The sequence below is a fragment of the Ahaetulla prasina genome, chromosome 2, assembly GCF_028640845.1.
Source record: "Ahaetulla prasina isolate Xishuangbanna chromosome 2, ASM2864084v1, whole genome shotgun sequence".
Lineage (NCBI taxonomy): Eukaryota > Metazoa > Chordata > Lepidosauria > Squamata > Colubridae > Ahaetulla > Ahaetulla prasina.
In genome coordinates, this window is record NC_080540.1 from 28,243,528 (window position 1) to 28,257,387 (window position 13,860).

Consider the following 13,860-nt stretch of genomic DNA (forward strand, 5'->3'; position numbering starts at 1 on the left):
TGTATGTCTGTCTTTGTGGGCCCTTGAGGTAATTGTAACTGTAAAATGTATCTGATCTCTAGAGACAAGAATTTTAAATTGTTAGGGAAAAAGAAAAACAAAAGGTTGAAACAATGAAAATGGGGAAGAGAGAGAGAAAAAAAAAGGAAAGAGCCTTTTTCCTGTCTTTGTCCGGCCAACAAAATAGTAAAAAGGACTTTTCATCCTATTTCTGTTTTTTTTTCTCCTCTCTATCTTAAAGTAACAACTCAAGTTTATAAGGAAACATTTTAAGTTCACTTACAAGATAAGTTTATGAGGAAACGTTTTAAGTTCACTTACAAGAGAAAAAAAAAATTCAGTCTTGCATTTACTGTGTATTTAAATGATTTTACCTGTTCATCCTCTTCCTGAAGTATGTGAAGTTTTTTCTTTCTCATCAGTTGTGTCTCCATTTTGTTGAAACTGCATTACCTTTTAGTAACTGCAATATTGATGTGTTGTTTCTTTTCAAACTCTGCCTTCAAGATATCTACACCCCCCCCCTTTAATCCTGTTACAATGCCTTTCCTGAGAAGATTACCCACAAAAGTGGGGAGGAGATTCTGTGCTAATGTCTTTCAGCCCTGAAAAGATGACTCTGCAACTGTGGAAGCAGAGCACATGGTTCCAGATGCTGCCCCCAGAGGAGACCTTCCATTTGTTGGAGCCAGGAATTGAGTTTGAATCCAGCCCCCACTGAAAGTCATCACAGCAACCAGATTGGAGCAGACCTTTCCAAACCTGACTGACCAACAAGCATGCCACCCAAAAGATATGAAAGAAAGGACCCTGAGATGTATAAGTAAAGACTAAAAGACTCTTTTCAATTCCCAGAAGACAACTGGAAAGACTATGGGGAAGGGTGGAAATTCATTGTAAGGTTTTCTGTCTTGTCTCATTTACATTGTAATCAGTCTAAAGTACTCATGTAAGGATTGTATTTGAGTGGCTACCACAGCAAGTTCTGAACACGTTAGATTTTTGTCTGGTGGGAGGAAATATGTCCAAAATGTTTGTATTGCCTGTATTGTAAAAGTAGCTGCATACACAGGCACACACAGAGAGACACACCATTCAGAATTAGTCTATTCCCTTCACTTACCTCCACACAAGACTTTTAGGTTGATTTTTGCTCTGTGGCACTAAAAGCCCAAGGAGTCAGATCTCCCTGCTAATTCCATAGGGGAGGGCATCCCCCTCAGGCAATTCCTCACTTGAAGAGATAGCAGAAAAAGTGATATCCAAAACCCAAGCCCTGACTATGACTCACAAATGATGCTGCCCAGTTGCCCAGTAAAGCAAGATATATTGCACTGGTGGTCTCATGAGTAGAAGTCCCAGGGCTCATTGTGTGTAATTTAAAAAAAGAAAAGGAAAGGAAAAGCCTGGATTGCACACTGATTAACCTCAATTTGGACTGGAAAAAAATCTTGGATAGACTAAAGTAAGAGCTAGGGCAGGTTTAGTAACCAACCCTTGGAAATGGGCAGCCTGTAATTTAAAGGAAAGCCATGGCTGTGAAAATTTTGGGATGTGTGCTTGCTTGACCTGACTGGAAGCTCTCAGAAAGTGATATCTAACAGCTGAAATTAATTGGCATAGAAAATTGGATACTGTAAAATTCTTACCAGAACTTTTCCCCTGGCTGCTAGACCTTCATGGTTGAAAGCTTTTGAGAGCCACTGAAGGAATCTTTTTTTCTGTTGTCTCTATCAATGGCTTCCTTTGCATCAGGAAAATTAAAAGCACCCACTGATTTGATCAATTTTAATTTTTGCCAAGAGCATGTTTCAAAACTCATGTTTTGAAAAAAAAAAAAAAGTAGGGATTGTAGGAATTTAGCACCCACCCCCCTCCTAGAAGAATGAAATATTCTAGGAAATATTTTAAAAAGCAGAATATTATACCTTCCTGGATGAGAAATGGAGAAACATATTTTAAAGACAAAGGAGCTCCCTGCAACTTCCTGACTCCCCCCCACCTTTGTCAATGGGCCATTAAAAGCCTCAGCTAAGCTCACGCATTCTCCCCACCTTTGTCAATGGGCAATTAAGGCTTCAACCAAGCTCACTCAATCCCCCCATGATTTGCAACACAATACAACTGAAACTCACCACATGGCAAGGCTCAAGCAAGCTTGAGAGACAGCCAGCAAGGCTAGCTAAGACCCCCACCCCCTGGGAGTCTGACAACCAATCAGGATACTCTTCCTGTGCCCCAGAAAGGTCAAAGCTCAGAAAAATCATAAAACCAGGGAGCACACAGGATCTCGGGCCTTTTTCTGTTCAGGAACTCAAGCCATGTGATCCTGACCACCATTAAACCATCTTTCCAAGCAGCCTCCATGTTTCCAGTGTCTTTGTCCCCACTTGGAACTGAACCCAGATGGATATTTCTTCCAACAGGACAAAGCAGCTCCCTGTAGTTTCCTGCCTCCCCACCACCTTTGTCAATGGGCCAGAGACAGAAACTCACTCCCCCCACCTTTGTCAATGGACCATCATTTGCAACACAATAGGACCCATCTAGCAACAGAAACCCATCACATGGCACCTGGGAAGATTACATCAGCCAGCAAGGTTAGCTAAGACCCCCACCCCCTGGAAGTCTGACAACCAATCAGGATACTCTTCCTGTGCCCCAGGAAGATCAAAACTCAGAAAAAGCATAAAGCCAGGGCACGCTCAGTATCTTGTCCCTTTTCTGTTCAGGAACTCAAATCATGTGATCCTGTCCACCATTAAACCATCTTTCCAAGCAGTCTCCATGTTTCCAGTGTCTTTTTCCCCACTTGGAACTGAACCCAGATGGACATTTCTTCCAACAACACTTACAACATTGTAGCATCCCTGTAGTCACATGATCAAAATTCAGATGCTTGACCACTGCTCCACAATTATGACGGTTGCAGTGATGTGATCCCCCTTTTGTGACCTTCGCACCAACGAAGTCCATGAGGAAACCAGATTCACTGAACAACCGTGCTACTAAATTAACAACTGCAGTGATTCACTTAACAACTGTGACGAGAAAGGTCGCCAGATGGGGCAAAAGTCACTTAACAAAAGTTTCCCTTAGCAACAGAAATTTTGGGCTCAATTAGGGTCGTAAGTCGAGGAGTACCAGTAACATGCTCAGAGGTCGGGATTATGGACTGTAAGATTCCCCACATTTTTTGAACATACATCTTATGTTGTCAAAAGTTTCCTTTGTGTGGCTTGGCAGGGAGACACCCCACCCCTTCACCTCCAAACAGAGCTGCTAGCATCTTTCCCATTCACAGAGTTATTATCCTTCCTATTTAGAATGTTTCATTTTCTCTAAAAAAAATGAATAAATAAAAGCTCCTTGAGATGCATTCAGCTCCTGGTGACTTCACTGATGTGTCCCATATAATTATCTTAGCAACAATACAGGTGCTTTTCACTTAATGACCACTGATTCAGCAACTTTTTGAAGTTACTACAGTGCCGAACGAGACTTACCGCCTCAAAGTTGCGGTCATCATAGAATTGCTGTGGTCATGTGATTGCCATCTGCAATCTTCATTTCTGGCTTCTGAGAAGCAATGTCAATGGGAAAGCCGATGGGAAATCGCAAATCACAACCATGTGATTTAAGGATAGTGTTTGATTTGCTTATTGACCGCAATCAGTCAATCAAGTCTTTAAGGATGGAGTTGCTGGTTCATATTACATTTACATTTACTCAAATTACAAATTTATTCAAATTACTTATATGGAGGCTATTTGACGAGGGTCTATGACAATTCGCCGAGCCAGCTCGCCACGACCAACCTGCCACGGCCAACTCACCAAAGCCAACTTGCCACAGTACAATTCGCTGCGGAACAAGAGTTACACTAATATCAAAGATATGGTGGAATGCAATCATTAAAGAAAGGATGCTAAAGGAGGGACAGAATGAAATGTGAATGGCAAAAAATTAAAATAATTTTTGTTTGTATTTATTTTAAATAGAATTGTTAAATTGTCCCATTACGAGTTGTCTTTCAGAGAGTTGGCCTTGCAGAATTTGCCCGCTGCAAGTTGGCTGTTGTGAGTTGGCCGCAGTGAGTTTGCCACAGTAAGTTTTTTTTTTATTTGCATTTATATCCCGCCCTTCTCCGAAGACTCAGGGCGGCTTACACTATGTTAAGCAATAGTCTTCATCCATTTGTATATTATATACAAAGTCAACTTATTGCCCCCAACAATCTGGGTCCTCATTTTACCTACCTTATAAAGGATGGAAGGCTGAGTCAACCTTGGGCCTGGTGGGACTTGAACTTGCAGTAATTGCAAGCAGCTGTGTTAATAACAGACTGTCTTAGCAGTCTGAGCCACCAGAGGCCCTCGTTGGCAGTGGCAAGTTGTCCCATTCCCATTGGACCGTTATCTTATTCTGCAAAGTTTTTTTTCCTAACTTCTTACTTTAGTTCTCAGCCTTCTGATTTTCTGGTGGCCTCCTATTTCCAAGCGCTACCAAGGTTCAACACTCTTAGTTTCTTGCTGTTAGTAGGAAGGGGAGAGGAACAGCCATGTTGAGCGTTATTTTTCCATAAAACAAAGAAATCTCACCAGGTATTTCCTGTCCTTGAGCTGAATTCTCCAAAGGTGCTGTAGGAACCGTCATAGTGCTTGTAATTTAGTTGCCTCTGATAGCCTGAAGCAGAAGATGAATATGAGTGGCAGGCAGAGAAAAATACGTAAAACCCCTTTCAAATCAAATTCATGGAGCTCGCTCAACTTTCTAAGTCAATTTGATTCTGAAATGGGATTAAACCAGTTAGGGCTGATTGATGGCCAGGGCCCACCCAAACTACAAGTTAAGCATTAGCTACTGTGCTTGGCTACAGCTTCTTTTCTCAACAAACATGACTTCCCTGAGAGACTGTACAAATTTCAGAGTATCTACGGGATGCATTCCTTTCCAACTAGCTCCATTTTATCTTACATTTCCAATTTCTTCCCTAGCATTTCTCAGCTACTCCAGGATAATACAAAGGAAAGGTTTTTGATTGCTCCTTTCTGCAATGTTCCTGCCCTCTTGTTTCCAACAGTTGAAGGGTTCCACGATTGACTCAGCCAATCAAATCTGATCTAATTTACAACCTCCTTAATCAATAAAGATAAAGGTTCCCCTGCCCAGCCATGTCTGACTCTAGGGGGTGGTGCTCATCTCTTTTTCCTAGCCAAGAAATACAGCCGTCAAGCTCAAAGTGTGCAGTGGTTAGAATGCAGTACTGTGGGCTACTTCTGCCGATTGCTGGCTGCCAGCAGCTTGGCAGTTCAATTCTCATCAGGTTCAAGGTTGACTCAGCCTTCCATCCTTCCGAGGTGGGTACAATGAGGATCTGGATTGCTGGCTTAGAGAGGGCTGTAAAGCACTGTGAAGCGGTATATAAGTGCTATTGCTATTATGCTGTTGCAATATGCAGTTTGTCAGCTTGCCAACAAACAAGCGAGAAGGTGAGAAAAGACTCCAAACTTCAAAGAGGAGATGCATGAGACTCAAGGGCGCACTTGCAGGTGCTAGCCAAACCCAAAGACTCTCTCTCATAACAATACAAAAACAATCAATTGGACAATGTGAACTGCACAAATAGTAGGGAGGGGAGTTTCATATTGAACTAGGAATTAGGTAGAACTGGTTTTGCCTTCAACGGTGCCAAAATGATGTACTCAATAAAGTTTGCCTTCAACGGTGCCAAAATGATGTACTCAATAAAGTTTTTGCAAGTTTTGAGACATTGGCAGATCTCAAATGTGCTTGCTTTGGTTGGGATCGTCAGTTGGGACGTTGACACCCACGGTGTCTGAAGATACTCCCGTGGTCGTGTGGCCAGCTGTTATCTTCCCACTGAAGTGCTGCCTATTTATCTACTCGCAGTTGCATGCTTTCAAACTGCTAAGTCAGCAGGATCTGGAGCAGGAATGGGAGCTCATTCCGTCACGTGGTACTTGAGTCTTGAACTGCCAGCCTTCCAAGCAGGGGTGAAATGCTACCAATTCAGGCGAACTAGTAGCGGCGGGTGGTTTGGAGAACCGATAGCAGCGGCAGCGCAAGGCTCCGCCCACCCACCTGGACATCATTACTTCCTGATTTTAACCAGGAAGTAATCTGTTTTTGACACTCTGCGCATGCACAGAAGGCTTTGTGCATGTGCAGAGGGTCCAAAATCACATGTGATGCGCATGTGCACTTCCGCATGCACGTCATGGGAAGGTAAGTAGATTTCACCCCTGCTTCCAAGTCCAGAGGCTTAACTACTAGGTCACTGTGCCCCTTCCTTAATCAGTATTAGTGGTCAATCTGTAGATCAAGTCTTTGAAAGTTCCTAACCTCAGTAAGAAAATAAAGAGGGGAGAATTCATATGGGATGCTTCTCACCTGTCACTAAGTATCCGATGGCCTTGGATTTGATCTCCTCAGTCAGTTGTCCAGTCTTATTGAGATAGTTAAGGATGTAGATATTGGGGGCAAAGAGGGCTATATTCTGCTCCCCACAGCCATAGGGCATCTTGAGAAGCTGATGGATGTTCTGTATCGCTCTCCCTAGAATGTCTCCTGCAATAGAAAAAGAGGTGGATGGAAAATAAGGGTCATTAGAAGATTTTGGAATGGGTGTGTTGCAGGTTGGGAAGCTCAAATCCAGAACCTCTGAAGAAGAAATCAGATAATTCTGGAAGAAGCTGTAAAAGAACGGACATTTAGGAGGATGCCTCTGTGTGCCTCTGGCTATTCCCAAGGCAGAAATAGTTTAAATGACATTGCTTGTGGAGAGTTGGCAAAAGAGATCTAAGCCTGATCCTATGAAAGCTTATGTTGCTCATCTCTAAATTACAAAAAAACTGAGAATCCCAGGTAGAACGTTTCTAAAACATCAAGCCCAGGATCATCCAGTTCAGCAATCTGTCCAACAGTGGCCAAAGAAGCAGAGTCTGATAACCTCTGACATTTTAATCAGCAAAGTTTCACTCTGTAGAATAACAGAATGGCAGAGTTGGAAGGGACCTTGGAGGGCTCCTAGTCCAACCCCCTGCTCAAGCAGGGAACCCTATACCTGTTGTGTCCTCCTCGCCTCCGTCCAAGTGATGGCTTAATTAGCCAGCTCTTATCAGCTCTGGCAGCAAAAGAATCAGCGTCTGCCAAGAGCCCTCGATAGCTGCCAAGATGCTGGTGAGTCACAAACTTCAGCTCTAGTCAATACGTGGATTTGCCTGATACAAAGAGACACACCAGCTCTTCCTGCCTTTTATATCCTGTGGGGTGTGGCTCCATGACTCAGCACTTCCTAGGCCTGCCCCACCCCTGCTTCTGTTGTTCCCGCCTCTCCTGCCTACGAAACCTAGGGTCCAGCCAGGCCTGATTGCCATCAGCTGGCTCTGGAGGCATGGCCTGTGGGGGGGAAAGAGTCATGAGAAGGAGGCCTCGTTATCACTTTCACTTGGCCTGCTTCTGGCTCCTGGAGCTGATCCTGGGAAGCCGGTGCTTCCGAGGTAAGTCCTGACGGCCCTTCCCCCTCACTGTCCAAATCACTTTCTGGCAGCAGGCCCGGCTCTGAGTCACTTTCTGGCAGCAGGCCCGGCTCCAAGGCACTTTCGGGCATGGGGCCAGGTTCGGGGGCGGGAGCCACAACGCTACCATTTTAGACAGGTGGCTGTCCAATCTCATTTTTAAAGTCCTCAGTGATGGAGCACCCACAACCTCTGGAGGCAAAGCATCCCCACTTTGACTTCAGAACTTCCTTGCTACATCAGCTGCCAGCGAGTGGAACAGGCTGCCACATGAAGTGGCAAGTTCTCCTTCACCGAGGAAGGTCTTTAGACGGACGCGGTCAGAAACGCTGGACTGCAACCTGCGCTGAGTTGCAATAAATGATCTGTAAGATCACTTTCGATTTTATGATTTAATAAGGCAGGGGAGGCAGAAGAAGTAGAACCATAGTGTCTGGAACACAAAAAAGTAGATTACAGAAAAGAGAAGGGCAGAGGGTTTGAAGAGCTAGAAGGAGGGTTCCTATACTTACCAAGCACACAAAAAGTCGCCCTGGCAGAGCCTTCCACAACATTTTCTGGCACTTTCAAAGAAAGAGGTGCTGACTGTACATCTCCTGGAAGAAAACAGAACTTAGATGGGGCTGGCTGCCCTACAGGGTTTTTATCTCAGCTGGGGTATCCAGAACAATATGAGATCAAATCCTACAATGACGTTACACTCCAGGGTCAAAAAAAAAAACAAAAACAAAAACAAACAATCTCAAACTCTCTAAACCAGTGGTTCTCAACCTTTATAGTGCTGCGACCCCTTTAATACAATTCCCCACGATGTGGCGACCCCAACCATAACATTATTTTCGTTTTGAATTTATCGCGCCTGAAGCCGTATTGGCTAGCGATCTGAACTGCTTGCAATTGCCTTGAGGACGGAGGCATTAAAGCGGAGACTCCTCCCCTATTAAGTTTATCGCAGCTGAAACCAGATTAGGCTAGCGATTGGGAGTGATTGCAGCTGGCTTGAGAGGGAGACATCAGAGCAAAGATTTCTCTCTTTTTTAATTCATCGCGCCTGAAGTCGAATTCGGCTAGCGATTTGAAGAGCCTGCAGCTGGCTTGTGGAGTCAACCATTGGAGTGCGATTCTTCGACTCGCAAGTATACTTCCCATATTTCCGATGGTCTTAGGCGACCCCTGGCAATTCGTCATTCGACCCCCAACGGGGTCCCGACCCACAGGTTGAGAACCGCTGCTCTAAACCCCCTCAATTAAAAGTGGTTTTTCCATTACTGGGTCCTCTGATTTCAGTCTCAAGTATTTCCTCCTGCTTGTCAAATACATCAAATTTTGGGTGTGTCCCACAAATGCTTCCCCACCCCACAGCAAATTCCTTAGAATGCAGAATAACAGAGTTGGAAGGGACCATGGAAGTCTTCTAAGTCCAGTGTTCCCCAACCTTTCTGGCTTTGAGGATGGGGAGAGGGCAGAGGGAAGAAGAGAGGATGGCTCAGTGCGAGCGGCGGGTGACTGTGCCCACGCACAAATCCATTTCCGCAAGTGGCAGGCATGTGTGCCCACAGCTCGCACAAATGGAGCTGCGCATACACGCATATTTAGCCACCGCTTCCACAGCCAGGTTCCAAATGGGTCATGGCCCGGTACTGGGCTGCAGCTTGGGGGCTGGGGACTCCTAGTTCAACTTCCTGCTCAAGCAGGAGACCCTATGCCATTCTGGAGAAATGGCTCTCCGAGCTCTTCTTAAAAACCTCCAGTGATACAGCACTGAAGGCAAGTTGTTTCACTGGTTAATTGTTCTCACTTTTTAGATTCCAGTTAGGAAAGCAAGTTTCTTTAAGCATTTACTGTTGTTGTTTTTTTGGAGTATAAGACCCTCCAGACTATAAAGCGCACCTATCTTTTTTGGGGGGGAGGAAAACAAGAAAAAAAAATCTCTGCCTCGCAGCAATTTGCCTCCTTGCAGCAAACAGCAAAGGCCAAAAATGGGGCGGGCAGAGGCGGCAATAGACAATGGCAATCCCTGCAGCCTGAAACAGCTGATGGTCAGGAGGCTGATCCAACTGACAATCAGCTGCTTGTGCTAATCAGGTTGTGCTGAAGCTGAAATGGGCTGTTTGCTGCAAGGAGGCAAATCGCTGGGAGGCAGCGGACAAAGGGTGGGGGCCGGCAGGTGGGCAGGGCTGCATTTGGTATATAAGATGCACCCTAATTTTCACCTTCTTTTCGGGGGGGGGGAGTACATCTTATACTCTGAAAAATACAGCAACTATTAGCTATTTAGCAAATATTAACTATTTGTAATGTTTACTTTAAAATTCTTCCATGTGACCAGAAAGAGGGCTAAATTTTGGGCCCCTCTGCTCTAAAACAAACCATTCTCATCTATTTAATGCTGTGATGGAGAAGAAGCACCGTGAAGAAGCAGTCATACCATGTGAACAGAGAAGAGAGTTGAAGACCACCTCTTTCTCAATCCCTTCAGGCTTCACCGGAACAGACAGAAAAGAAGGAAAAAATGAAAGTTAGGGATGAGTACTGGAAACTCTAAAAAAAAAAAGCTGCAAAAATACATGCAAAGGACAACAAAGGGAGGTGAAGAGTGGTGAAGAGAAATTAGAATCTAGACCACCTTATGTGGCAAACTACTATGGCAATTTGCTAATGACTTGTGATTTCTCTGTATCAAGAACACAGGAGGACCTTCTAAACCAGGGGTCTCCAACCTTGGTCCCTTTAAGACTTGTGGACTTCAACTCCCAGCAAAGCTGGCTGAGGGACTCTGGGAGTTGAAGTCCACAAGTCTTAAAGGGACCAAGGTTGGAGACCCCTGTTCTAAACACATACAGTATTTCTTGAACTTCTCTTATAGTGAATGGAGCTCAGGCCCCCAAATAATTAAAAGACCATCTGATTTGACTGCCAAACGTCTCCTGTCAGGCCAAAAAATATGCAGAAATATCTGGTTTATGAAAATCAAATTCTAAGGTACCCGTCAAGAGCTGGAAGATCCCTTTTTCAGGTCAGTTAAAACAGAGCCATGGTGGCACAGTGGTTACAATGCAGTATTACAGGCTAGTTCTGCCAACTGCCAGCAGTTCAATTATCACCGGGTCAAGGCTGACTCAATTTTCCACCCTTCTGAGGTCGTTAAAATGAGAACCAAGATTCTCATTTTACTGACCTCTGGGTAAAACTTTAGATTGGAGGAATAGGCAGACATTGTAAACTGTTTAAAGATGGCTGTAAAGCACTATGAAGCAGTATATCTCTAAGTGCAATTGCTATTGCTAAAGATCAAGTTATTAAAAGGAGAAGGAACAGCTTCATGTTGTTTTCAGGGTTTATTCTTTGTTTCCCTCTCTTTCCATGGACCAAGATTTAATCAAGAAAGGAATCACAGCTGATGAAACCTGAGTAAGTTATATACTAGGTACTGGCCGGCTAGATGTGCTATTGATTTTATTTTTTATTCTGTAGACTGCTGTTTCTCAACTTTACATCATGTGAACTTCAAGTCCCCGAATTCCCCAGCCAGAGTCGCTATGCTGCATGATGGCTGGGGAATTCTGGGACGGTTCACCCATCTTAAAGTTGCCAAAATTGAGAAACACGTTAATTATTATTAGGGGTTGGGAAGAATCAGAGAGTGATAACACTAGGAAAGTGGAACTCATTGAATGGAAAGATAGATTGGTAACCCAAATTAATTTTCAGGAATACACCAGCTAAAAATTGTATTAATGCGTTTGAAAACAAGAATATTGCTTTTGTGCATTTTTTGCATGTTGTTCACCATATCCGGTCCACAATTAAATCATCCCACCAGAGGTCGGTTTCAGCAGGTTCTGACCAGTTCTGGAGAACCGGTAGCGGAAATGTTGAGTAGTTAGGAGAACTGGTAGTAAAAATTCTGACTGGACCCATCCCCTTCTATTCTCTGCCTCCCAAATCCCAACTGATCGGGAGGAAATGGGGATTTTGCAGTAACCTTCCTCTGGACTGGGAAGGGAATGGAAATTTTATAGTATCCTTCCCCTGGAGTGGGGTGCGAATGGAGATTTTACAGTATCCTTCCTCTGCCATGCCCACCAAGTCACGCCCACCAAGCCACACCCACAGAACTGGTAGTAAAAAAATTTGAAACCCACCACTGCATCCCACGTACCTCAACTAAAAGTGTTTTGATCACAACATCTTTTTGCTTTATGCTGGGTATTTCCACTACTTCATTCCCACAAAGCTGAGAGTTCAGGGCCTCAGCACTGGCTGTGAAATTCACTTCACCTAGGATAAAAAAGTCACCTGGTCACAACTATGCTATGCAAGCAGTTAAGGATGTCCAACTCAAGGAGCATCCCTACATCTGAACGGTCTCCCAATTATTAAAAATGGCACACCATATTCTCCTTTCTGGAGCTGATTAAGCACTGAAGCTTTGCGGTTTTAATATACTGTACAGCTGGTTTTCAGCAGATCCTAAAAACATTTTAAGCACTTCGTCACTTTGTAGGAAGGACAGTGCCATCCACCATATTTAGGAACAGACAATCCATTTGTAAGCACGAGTTCCAACTTAAACACAAATTTCGGTCAGACCAGGGGTGAAATGCTCCCGGATCGGACTGGATCGCGCAATCTGGTAGTGATGGAGGTGGGTAATTCGGAGAACCAGTAGCAAAAATCCCTGCCCCTCCCCACCTCCCACGCCTCGCTGTTCCTCTTCTCTGTCCCTGAAGCTCTCGGTGGTGATATAGCTGCAAACGGCCTTAAATGACTGCCGCGGCGCTTCAAAGGGCCGCAGTACAGCTGATCAGCGCTGTAGGCGGCTAGTAGACCAGTGCCTCTATTTTTAAAGAAGGTAGACTGGTGCCTCCCCAAAAAAGGCAATTGGTAGACCGGTGCCCTCCAAAAAAAAGGCAATTAGGAGACCGGTGCTTTTATTTTTAAAGAAGTGCACTCCCAAGTTTTGTATACTTTGTTTATTATTTTTATTATTTATTATTGTTGGCCATGCCCATTCAGTCACCTGACCACCAAGCCACACCCACCAATTAAGCCACGCCCACAGAACCGGTAGGGAAAATTTTTAGATTTCACCGCTGGGTCAGACGCTGATTTACAAAATGGAACCCAGGGGCTACCTAAAAATTACAGTAATTTTTCAAGTAATTGTCCATTGTATATTGGAATTTACCAAAGAGTCTGATCGGGTTTTATCTAGCCTTTTGAATATTGTTTCTTTGTAGAGCTCTTCTTCGGGGAGTTTGTGAAGGTATTTATATTTAGTAGCTGAAAACAGTGGGGTTTGAAAATGAGGCAGAGCATACAGTTATAGTTGATTGTTTGGAGCAGGGGTCTGCAAACTTGGCTCTTTTAAGACTTGTGGACTTCAACTCCCAGAGTTCCTCAGCCAGCTTTGCCTTAGCTGGCTGAGGAACTCTGGGAGTTGAAGTCCACAAGTCTTAGAAGAGCCAAGTTTGCAGACCCCTGGTTTGGAGAGCGCCAGCTCCTGTGTGAGGCAATCTCCGCTGTGATTGGTTGCTGTGGGTGTGGAGGGGGAGTTTCCCTTTTTTCCCGCCATTTTTTTCTTCTGTACCCTGAGTGCCCAGTTGATTTACCTCACGACGTATTGAGGTGCCTGACTATCTTGCTTGCTGTCACTATAGATGTTAAATGTATTTATTTATATAAAACTTACACATTTGTGTCAGGGTCTCTTGACGCCATTTGGACACCTGCTGCGCAATTCCCGGATAGAGTTTTAGAACGTATTTTCACACAACTTTCTTACCCAAAGACCTTTCTTCACCCAGTCAGTCTGATAATCCAGGCAGAACTGGCAACTGACGATACAACCATTAGTCGAGAGAAATGACTACGGATCATTTTAAGGGACTATCGAGTTTTTATCCGATCCACTTCTTCCAGTCCTACTTGATATTCCATGAGCTTTTGGGTCATCAAAGCTCTTTTCCTATTGGTCAGGCAGCACCCCTGGGTAACCATTGAGTACCCTAGCCAATTTGTATTTTTTATTTTTTTATTTATTTTATTTATTTACATTTATATCCCGCCCTTCTCCGAAGACTCAGGGCGGCTTACAGTGTATTTGAGAGCAATTACTTGGACTACCATGTCTTGGTAGCCATGTTTATTCCAGGGCACCTTGCGTTTTTTGACTGTTCTTCATTTCCATATCTGTTCTTTGGAGGATTACATCAGCAGGGAAGGGCCTCTGGTGGCTCAACAGATTAATGCAGTCTGTTATAAACAGCAGCTGCCTGCAATTACTGCAGGTTCTAGTCCCACCAGGCCCAAGGTT

The 13,860-nt window shown here is 44.2% G+C and overlaps 1 protein-coding gene across 1 annotated transcript in view; it reads right to left on the minus strand.

The window, feature by feature from the left end:
• Window positions 1-13,860, minus strand: part of LOC131191513 (alpha-2-macroglobulin-like) — a 108,624-nt gene that overhangs the window by 44,174 nt on the left and 50,590 nt on the right. Inside the window, exons 21-25 of the mRNA XM_058169733.1 lie at window positions 11,704-11,822; window positions 9,970-10,021; window positions 8,054-8,137; window positions 6,415-6,591; window positions 4,602-4,686 (exon numbers count right to left, since the gene is read on the minus strand). Coding sequence (XP_058025716.1) covers window positions 4,602-4,686; window positions 6,415-6,591; window positions 8,054-8,137; window positions 9,970-10,021; window positions 11,704-11,822 — 517 coding nt within the window. The remainder of the gene's footprint in view (window positions 1-4,601; window positions 4,687-6,414; window positions 6,592-8,053; window positions 8,138-9,969; window positions 10,022-11,703; window positions 11,823-13,860) is intronic.